The following is a 10,695-nucleotide window of genomic DNA, read 5'->3' on the forward strand; positions in this document are numbered from 1 at the left end:
TACAAATGGGTCAGACCACACCCATCATCAAACTGTGATTTTTAACCTTTATATGATTTGAAAGTTCCATGAATGTTTTGCACAGAGGCGACTCTGTGTGTATAGGTCCAAAACAGTTCATTATGTATAGACTTCACATTGGGGAAGACGTTTACAAAACCTATGGATGGATTTTGTTGTTATTTCTGGTCTTATTCACTGATGTCCCTCTACAACAGAAGGAATAAATCAATCATCAGCAGCATATTTATCATGTATCAGAATCAGTCCTGACCTGGCTCGTCACAAGTCGAAGTGTCTGACCTCTGACAAAACAAAGCAGCTAATTACTGAATTGTTTGAGCAGAAGCATCTTACTAAATCCTCACTTCTAACACCTCAGTTAAAGCCAGCTTTACAATTTAATCTCATCCCAACCCACAGAGACAGGAAGCATTTTATCTCTCACACACAGACCTTATCATTCCGTATTCTGACTTCACCATTTTCCACATGAAATAAGCTCTGGTATCTGCAGGAGTGTTTGGGCTTATGAAGAAGATAAGAATATTTCGCTTTTACAGTAAAGTGTCTGCAATGGTCACAACTAACAGAGTCATATAGTACAGCTCCGTACTGACATCAACACTGTACCTTGTGTCATTGAGCCTCACTGGGTCTCCTTTCTCTCTCACACACACAGACACACAGAGTTACTGATCATAATAATCATATACATGAGTTTTATCTGTTTACGTAAATACAGCACATGTCGGAGAGGTTACCTTTATGGATTTGGTTATACAATGTTGATGATATCAGTACATTGAAAGCTACAGTGCTATGTGAATGCATTTGTTTGCATTACACCAAAGGTTGTCTTATTTTGCTGTGCAAAAAAAACAACCCACTTGCTAACACGTGAAAATTAAAAGCATTAGCATTTTATTGAACATCAATGGGAGCATCTCCTTTAACAGTAGTCAAACCTTGGGAATTTCACCTCAGTACTCAGTTGTTCACAGCTGTGTTGGCTTTGTTATTACTAGATTTAATGTTGAAGTTTTGGTGCCTCCATCAAAAAATACAAACCTATGAATCAATGCAATATTTGACTGCATTTGTCAGAGGTTTTCACACATCCAGTGACCTAATGGTTCAACTTACACAAGTTATTGAAAGGTTCAGTGTTGTGATTAAAGTACAAATCAGTTTGGTTTGTATGAATAAATAAATTACTGAGGTTTAAGCATGGTCTTTAAGCATGTGTTAACTGGCACTTTGAAATAAAATTTAAAAATGCCCCAGTGTTCAGTGGAAACATGAATTCAGTGTCCACAGAAACCAACATGGCAGCTGAAATGACCTGATGTGTGCTGAGCTATGAGATCATTTTAGATCCCTCAAAGTAAAAAAAAAATAATAATAATAATAATAATAATAATAATAAGGAAAATTCCTGTTCTTCTGAACTGGTTTAACACTAAATAATGCATTTATTTAGTTGATTTTCTCCAAATATTGCAAACATGTGCACTACATTTGGATGGAATCCCATCTTCAATAAATAAAATACCTTTAATTTACATCATTTTAAATAAAAACTTTTAAATATTGTTAAAACTTGATAACTGGAGAGGTTTTTTTTTTAGTAGTAGTTACTGTCCGAGTGATTTTCCAGTGAGTATACAGGCTGTGATTTAGACCCTGACTGATACAAGTCAGCTGATATTATTGGCTGATAGCAGCATATTAAATGCTCTATTCAATATGTGCCAACCAAAACCTGGTTTTTAACATTACAAAGCAGAACATGCATTTTCTTTTCTTTTTTTCTTTTTTTTTTTCTTTTTTTTTTTAAAAAAAAAACCTTCCTAAAAATCAGCATCAGCCCCAAAGAGTTCATCAGTCGGGTCTTCTGTGATGTTATCACAGCTACTAAAGCTTTCTCTCCAAACTTTTCTTATTAGTGTTTTCATCAGCAAGGAAAACATAGGTGAAAATATGCTATAAAAAAAAAAAAAAAAAAAGAAGAAGAAAAACAAAACAAAGAAAAAAAAAAAAAAAAAAAAAACACCACTCTATCTACATCTGGGTCCTTTATATTACTGCTCATTTGGCTGTCTGTTAAAAACTGACCTGAGAAAAACAAAGTCATTAAAGCCTCCCTGGAAGCTTAGCAATAAACATATTCTAAAAACCCTCAAAGCAAAAATTACCATAACTTCCTCCCAAATTCAACGTATTAGACAATTCTCTCAAGCATGCCTTTAAATAAAATAAAAATAACTCAGTGCAAACAAATTAAATGCAAACATCTCTGCAGCTCAGATGTTACTCTCTACCATCTAACTGCTTCATTGAGCGCTCCATAGACACCGGATCCGATCAGGAGCACGATATGTACTCTTCTACATCTATTATGGTGACTTTTGACAGCAATATTAAACCAGGTTACAGCTCAAAGTTTGAGCCAACTGTCACAAAGAGTTACTTTATGACTGCAGTGCATTCAGAAGTAACGCATACTCAGTAATCAGATGCTTCAGTCACCTGAAAATATTCAAGTATTACCGCTGGGTTCTGAGTGGATGTAAACAGCGCCCCGAGAAAGAAAAAGGAGCTGAAGCAAAACCAACAACTAACATAAGAGCTGAAGAGCTTTTCTCCATATCTGACACCAATTATTCTGTCTGCCTCCAAATTCTGAGTTTGGCCAATTATACCGTGGAGTGATTAGTCACAGAGCTGTCGGTGTAATTAAAGAGTCCAGCCCGGCCAATTCAGTGCTCAACTGGGTCAAAAACATGGGTCCCAGTTCACTTTAGGACAGCAGACAGTGCAATCTGACTGAAGTGCTCCTTGTTTACACAGTTATCCTTTTTTATCAAGGATATGTGGTATTTAAACCGTTTAATGAATTGCAGTCCTGTTTACATAGCTGCCGCTTTTTTCTATGTCCACCTGTCCATATAACTTGTTTCTTCATGTAACCGCTTAATATTTGTGTTTGGATAAACTTTAGACTTTGAGCAAGTCTTCTGCTTTGGTGTGTAATAATCCCGCCTGCCTGTTAATCCTGTCTGCACTGCAGGTTGCCTCACAGACAAACTGATGTACTGTACAGGAAGTATGCAAAGTTTGAAGTGTGTTCTAGGTTGCCCCCTGCTGGACATTCTTCTCATAGTTTTCCAGACAGATGTGGACACGCTGAGTGAAGTAGCTGGGGTCAGAAATGGCCTGGAGGAGGTCGGTTTGGATCAAGGCGATATCATACAGCTCGGCGGTGCAGGCTATACGAGTGTCTGAGCCACCCGGGTCCAAAAACACCTGCAAAACACACACACACACACACACACACACACACACACACACACACACACACACACACACACACACACACACACACACACACACACACACACACACACACACACACACACACACCCAAAAAGCAAACCAGAGTAAGGTTAGAAGTCATGTTTAGTTTCTGGAGCTCTGAAGCAGCTACAGCCTACATCTCTGCATCTACCAGCCTGTACGCAGTTATGACACACAGTCTGGGGATTATATATATAATAGAGCCTCAAAATACATGACAAATACACACGTGTGAAACATACTGCAACAGGCTGGTGTACGGCAGTGAACACCTAGTGAGCCATGCCGAAAACAAAATGCCATCTCTAAATTACAGAAGCGTTGCATTCACAAAATCAACCCATTTCCAAGACCGTGTCTCCTCCTACAATATGAAATCTATTATCATGAACTAATTTGGTGTACTTTATTTTTCTAAACTCACCAGATATAGGCTGAACTGTGTGAGTAAAGCGGTGCTATTACCTTCGGGTTAACTATAGTATCCTCATCATTCTGTCGTATGTTGTCATCTATAAAGATGTGCTGTACGTGCTTGTCAAAGGGGTCGACCCACATTGGCTTCCCCCCACGGATGGAGAAGGAATTAGCAGCCCACCTGGACAGAAAACAACGAATATAGGGAAAGGTTTGGAAAAGCTCAGAATAAAACCCCAAAATCCACAGCCAGGTTTTCTTAGAGAAGCTTTCTGCATACCAGTCAAAGTGGTCCTGAAATCCTCCCAGACCCTGCACGGAGCTGAAGTACTCGTACAGACCTCTCTCTCCATCGCGAGAGGACACCCGCTCCTCGGCTCGATTCAGGACGATTCCCTTCTTGCTGCAGCGGATCTTGCCCGGAGTCACAGCCACGCTCAGCTGAGCCAAGAGCAAGAAGAAGAGTCAGAGATAAAGAAACGAGACGGAGAGCTCGTCTTTAAAAGAACTCTGTTGTAAGCAAAAACTAAAATAAAAATAAACCAATTATGTGATATTATTCTGTTATTAAAATAAGGCCTCTGGTAGACTTGACCTAAATTAATTGTGCAATCAGCTTAAATTCTTGCAGATGTGAAATTTTAAAAATGCTTTGGCAGCCACGTGCACAACAACTCTGCCATCCTGTACTGTGGATACTTAAAAATGTCCTCAGCTCTACCGTGATTCCTTTATTGTCTTGCTGACAAAGCATTTTTCTTCACCTACTTCATATCTTAGCTAAAAGTTGTCCTCTGTTGCCAGCGTGAGCAGAGGGGTTGGGGACAACAGGCACACAAACAGGCGTATCTGTTTAAATATCTTTGTGAGGCCGTTAATCAACAATTTCATCCAAAGTTTAGAAATGAAATCTTTACTCTAACCTAAATATACGTCTAACCTCAACCATAAAACCAAATTCAAACAAGGCTAGAATTTCAGGATACATAGAAACACACACATATGTTTTTATATTTCATTCATTTTTAATATTATCAATAATTTATTTTATATTTATCTTTCTTTAATATTTATTTTTTTTATTCCATTTTCCTTTTGTTTTACCAATATAAATGTAAAATGGACTTTTCTCCATTAACAACTTACTTTCCTGTAAAAACGTGACTTTTTACCCCTTTATTCTACTGTACCTACCTTTAAGTACTGGCAGGTCAATATAATTAAACAAATCTATTTTATCTGACATTACTATGTAACTACAGGGGAATTTTAACAACTAACGCTAACAAATACTAAAAGGTTATTTCCTCTATATTTGTATTTGATTTTAGTTCATTTCCACGGTTTTCCAAAGATCTAGGGTATTTTGTTATTACAGTTAATAACAAACATATCTATATTTAGTTTACTATAATAACCTCAGTTGGCCTTATATCTAAATACCTTTAAGCATCTCTGTGTGCTAAATGCTATTCGGCATATTCCAGCATGTTAACAGTGAAACATGGCAAAAAATAGATAAAACGTACACATCGCCACTGCCACTTTTTATATGTGCATGTAACTCAAAGCATCACTGAGCTGAGGTACAGCTGAACACAGCTGTTCGTGCCCCTGACAACCTGTTATGTCACTAAAGACACGACATCATCATTGTCTCTTTTGTGTTCAAGCACAGATGGATGGATGACCTACGAGTAGTCGGTTTAACATTAACACTGGTTCTGAGCACCATTCTGCACACAGCTACTGCAGTGTTTCTTTACCGTTTGTCCCCCATCACTCTGCATGCTTTGCCTCACAGGGTCTGCTTTTCCCTGCTGAATCAAACACTGGGGATTTTCAGTGTACTCTACTTAAAACTACTGGCTTAAAAAGCTTAAACCATCATGTGGTGCATTTGCAACATACAGTCAAATCCAATGTGAAATTAAAGAGATGTAATAATAACTGGCTGTGCTGGTCTGATTTTACAATCAGGTACACAGATGCTACCAAACACAGTGATGTGGACATTAGGATGGAGTTGGCTTTAACTGTAAACTAACCAAGGTTAATGAACTCATTTAATTAAACACCTTTCCCCCTGTACACACATCCCCGCAACTTGACAACAAATACAGCAGAGCAGCTGCCCCCAAGTAGCAGGAAGACAACTCAAGTTCACAAAGTGAGCAATCACATTAGTTCCTGTGATTGATCTCCCCCCTGCTCCGTCTGTCTTGACACACAGATTAATAGCATCTGACAGGAGGCTGCTTGAATAAGATTTCCACTGAGCTCTTCTTCACAGAGATAACTGTGGCTGACAGGCTAAGTTTGAGGGCATCTCGTCCATCCTCCTCCACACATATCTATCCAGCCATCCTTTCCAATCTCTGCTTTTCTCTCCGAATCAATCGGTTCCACTGTAGTGCACTAACAGGTACACAACAGGTACAAAACCCTCCAGGTGACGAGTCAAGTGCATGCATGTTTGAGTCTGGGGAAGGTTTCATGTGTAAGAGCACAGAAGATCGTGCTCTGCACAAGATCTAGTGCACAATATCAACACCAATTTATCAGGCATAGTCTAAAATACCCCACCCACCCAAAAAAAAAAAAAAAAAAAAAAAAAGCTGAACAAATTACGATACTTGCAGCACAGCTACAATGAATTCTATTGGTCAAAAAATAAATAAATAAAAAATAAATAAAAAGAGCAACAGAGCAAGACATTAATAATAAGGCTTCTAATTACCGTGTCCTATTTAGTGTTTTTAAACAAGTGTTTGAAGTTGCCTTCTTCTATTCTTTAATGATGTGAGGCTTAAAGTGTAACTAAAATAAGTTCTTAAGTAAGATTAAGCATCAGCTCGATGTGCATGCAACATTAATAGCTTAAGGTTATAAGATTACATAAAAGACCTGGTTGGAGGTGACTTGGAGGTGTAGCTCCAGCTGGCTGTAGCTCAGAGGCAGAGCAGGTCATTTACTTACATTACATAAGTGGAAGGTTGGTGGCTCCAAATATCTTTGGGCAAGATGCTGACCCCACTACTTACTCTCTAATCCAATGTGTGAATGTTAGATAGAAAGCACAAAAACCTGCTTGTATGAATGCATGAGTGAGGCAAAAAGTGCTTTGAGTGCTCAGAGTAGGAAGGCACTATATAAGCACAACTTACAACTTACTTGTGTATCACTTCCAGGTAGTGATGACAGCAACAGTTATAAGTTGAGAAGGAAGTGAGACCAGTGGTGTGTATGCATCATTGTTCCAGTGGAACCATTTTGAGTACGAGTTCTCATGGACTAACGCAGTGAAGGCAAGAACGTGAAATGCAGCTTTAAAAGATGTGGGCTATGACGTCAGAATATACACTGCTGGAGCTTCTATATACTCATTCTGCCTTGAATAAATCAACATTGTAGGAACATATCATTTGGGATGCCATTACTTCTCTGACTGACCTCTGGCTTTGTCTCTTTTCTTCACGGTTTTGTTTTTCTGGTGTTCTTTAATGATAAATCGTAGGTAAGAACCTTCATATTTTGAGTCTGAAGGTGCAGGCAGGAATTTAAATGTGTCTCCATGAACGCCTACAACCGTCTTTCTCCTCTTCTTTTGGCAAACTATGTCCGTGGCTGATCTCCAGCCACATATGTAAAACACCATTAGTCAGATGGGAGATCTCCTTCCCAGCCCTCTGGACTCGAATATGGTGGAGTAACATTGTGGCAACCAGAAACTGCAAACCCGCTCCAGTATATTTTTAATGGAGTTAAGTTTATGAGAATGCATGAATGAAACATGAAATTACATGTGTACATTTACGAGTACAGTAGTTTTTGTATTAAATAACCTCAAAAAATTACTGCCTGTACCTTTAATGCTGGTAGCATTCGTTTCTGCACCAATTAAAACCTCTACTGAAAGAGCAACTTTTACAGTTGCTGCTGTCCCTGATTTATCTGAACAGGTTTTCATTATACGTAAACCAAATCCTGGAAATATTACCTCATATGAAAGGCACCCTGATTCTAAATGACTTATTTCAGTCCATTTAGTGTCTTGCAACTATAAACCTCTACATGTTGCTCCAAAAAGTGTCTTCTAGAACAATGACGGACAGTTTGTTTTTTTAAAACCAGTTTCACCCCTGCTCTTCCATTCATGCCATTTCTAACTTATCACATACGTTGTCATTATATAGTGCAGTCTCATCAAGTATTACAGCTGAATGTATGCCTGTGTTAGTTACCTTTAGCTGAGGCAGATCAGGGAACAGTGGGTGTGCCCCGTCGAGTGCTCGGGATACGGCTTTTAGCACGCGAGGTAGGTCGGTTCCAAACGTACGGAAGAGGATGGCAAATTCACGACCTTCCTGTGATAGATCTCTGAGCAGCTGGAAGAAGGACGGGAGGATCCAGTGGTACAGGCGTCCGTCTTCTCCTTTTACAGACAGGTCTCTGTCTGCCTGCAACAGACACAGGGCCACAAAGCAGTTAACACTAATTGCATCAACCTGTCAAGCCGGTTTGCAACAAGCGCAACAGCTGATTTAATCGTGGAAAGCAGCACTTGGCCGCTAACCCAGATGTAGACAGGCATACAACATCCTGGCTCCCAATCACAGGTGTGGATTTTCTATTCACACCAGTTATATAAGTAAGGTAAGGTAAAAACCCACAATAATACAGAGAAAAAATACTGTGGTAACTGGCAACGGTGTTAAGGAAAAACTCCCTTTTAACAGGAAGAAACTTTCAGCAGAACCAGGGTCAGAAACATTGTGTGAAAATTAACTGAGAAAATGAATGAATCATGAGTAAATATTAAATTGGTTATAGCAGCATGATAAGGCACAGCTTAAATATAAAATGAAAAACTGAAGAGCGCTGCACTTGTTTCCTCCCAGATGGCGCTGCACTAACAAAACTGCATCGCATATACGCAGATTCCAGGTGAAAAGGGTCGCTGAAAAATCAGAATCTGACAAGAAGGAGTAATTAGAGGGTAACGGTTTTGTCCCAGTGCCCCCGCAGCGACTCTGTCTATCAAGACACCAACCTTTACCCCATCAGGCCAGCAGAGCAGGTCCAGGTGCTCATCCAGAACCTTACGGAAGCGACGGCCAGCACCAGAGGTGAAACCAGGAATGCGTCCAAACTGGGAGTAGTAGCTTACAGCCTCGCTGCAGGGTGGGAGCAGAGAGGGTGAGTCACTCAACCACTCCCAGGTTCCTGTATAGAAACAATGACAACACAATAAACAACTGGACAAAGGAGGGTCTATTTCCAAGATTTTAACATGCACATTAAAATAAACTTCCCCTTTACTTTTTTGAAAAATCACTGCTTTTGTTTTGAACTCTATGTAAGTTAAACTGAAATAATAATTTTCATTCATTAATAAAATGTAACATGTCAACCCCTCAGCCTTGGTGGAACTTACATTCTGCCAAACATTAAAGAAAATAAGAATTTAATTTGCGTTAAATAAAAGGTAACCTGTCCCTTTGGATGGTATTCAACGTTTCCATACATTCCTAGCATTCCCGCGTGTTGCTGGAAAGCACCATCCGTGTTTACCGTGTTTGTTCTTCTTCCCCCAAGTGACAGTGGTCAGAAAGTTGTCCAGAGCAGCCAAAGTCCCCTGACACGTCACGGCGTCCGACACCAGTATGGTGTTGTTTAGGTCAACATGTAGCACCAGCCTTTTCCTGGTCGGCTCGTGATGTGCGGTCCAGAGCCCCTGAGGGACTGTCAGCGCAGGGTCACGTGCCCCCCACACAGAAGCGTGGACTTCTTCGCTTTCTGTGCCGTCATGTTCTTCAGCTTGGCGCCAGCTGCTCTCACCGACATCCGACATGACAGCGTCGTTAGTGAACTGAGACTATCACAGACAGAAATTCCTACCTGACCGGCTTCAGGGTTGACTCATGGTTATTTACCGGTTCTCCCTTGCCTACTTTCTTCTTCTTCAGCCGCTCTGTGGCTGAATGCAACCAAACCACGCGAAACAGCGCCACCTTCCGTTTGTTGTGTCACGCACACGTGTTTATTCACGTGCATATGGAAGTTATAGCTAATGATATTATAAAGCAGGATGGGCATCTAAAGTTCTCACAGTCAAAATGTGTCATCAACACGCTGGTTGCTCTGTTCTGATTAGTTCCCAGTGACAGCAAGTAGGCACCAGCAGAAATAAGGCTCAATGTGATGATGCTAAATGAATGAATTTCAGCCTTAAGTGTATTATGTCCACCTGCACTTTCACTAGTCTGACTTGGCATTATTTTGAAGGTGTCCTTCTGTGTTTAGGTCGTACAGATGTTTTATAGATGAGGAATGAAAACTGCATTTTTTTTAAAGTATTTTCCAAGTGCTGTTAAACAGAGCAAGAATTTTTTTTTTTAAAATTCAGCTTTTCCAAACATCTTAGATTTATTGTGGATGCTCACATTATTTTGTTGTGTGCACAGAAACTGCACCAAAAACAAAAACTACTAGGGTCAAAACTATCAGCCCCCTGTTGCTAATAGTCGACTGTAATTCATTTTTGCTGAATAACAGACTGCAGTTGTTTCCCTGAGCAATCTTAGCCCATTCTTCTTTGGAAACTCTCTCAGATGTAATGGTTTCCTGGTATAGACCTTGGTCTTCAGTTAACCTCACTTCATTTTCAATGGCAGACAAGTCAGTCACTTTGGTCTTCTGGAGTTAGTTCTTCACCACCTCCAGAAGAGCAAAAGAGCAACACGCGTTTTGAATCGTTACATTTGAAGACACAGTGACGACCAACACCCAGTTTTTCCACACACTAAAACTTTCCCACAGCACAACACCACCAGGTTTCACTGTGGGGACGCTGCTCTCCCTTCATTCACCAAACATACGTCGTCTCTGTGATTTAAAAAAACTGCAGAATCTTTC

The 10,695-nt window shown here is 40.0% G+C and overlaps 1 protein-coding gene across 1 annotated transcript; it reads right to left on the reverse strand.

Moving 5' to 3' along the window:
* Positions 1–708: 708 nt before the first annotated feature.
* Positions 709–9,738, reverse strand: LOC308407940 (uncharacterized protein). The gene is made up of 6 exons (XM_080899922.1): positions 9,352–9,738; positions 8,831–9,003; positions 8,022–8,237; positions 4,058–4,218; positions 3,826–3,958; positions 709–3,309 (listed from the first exon to the last, which is right to left on the reverse strand). The coding sequence occupies exons 1-6, from the start codon at positions 9,629–9,631 to the stop codon at positions 3,133–3,135; spliced, it is 1,140 nt and encodes a 379-aa protein (XP_080756048.1). The 5' UTR covers positions 9,632–9,738; the 3' UTR covers positions 709–3,132.
* Positions 9,739–10,695: the final 957 nt, after the last annotated feature.

This window comes from Rhamphochromis sp. 'chilingali' (genome assembly GCF_963969265.1).
Source record: "Rhamphochromis sp. 'chilingali' genome assembly, chromosome: 12".
Lineage (NCBI taxonomy): Eukaryota > Metazoa > Chordata > Actinopteri > Cichliformes > Cichlidae > Rhamphochromis > Rhamphochromis sp. 'chilingali'.

What these genes read in the sequence shown, in the direction of transcription:
- LOC308407940 (XM_080899922.1), bottom strand. Translation starts at nt 9,631, where the DNA reads ATGTCGGATGTCGGTGAGAGCAGCTGGCGCCAAGCTGAAGAACATGAC. An exon ending in GGGGAAGAAGAACAAACACG is followed by an intron (nt 9,004 to 9,351) that starts GTAAACACGGAT and finishes GTTTCTATACAG; the next exon opens with GAACCTGGGAGTGGTTGAGT. An exon ending in ATACTATAGTTAACCCGAAG is followed by an intron (nt 3,310 to 3,825) that starts GTAATAGCACCG and finishes TGTGTTTTGCAG; the next exon opens with GTGTTTTTGGACCCGGGTGG.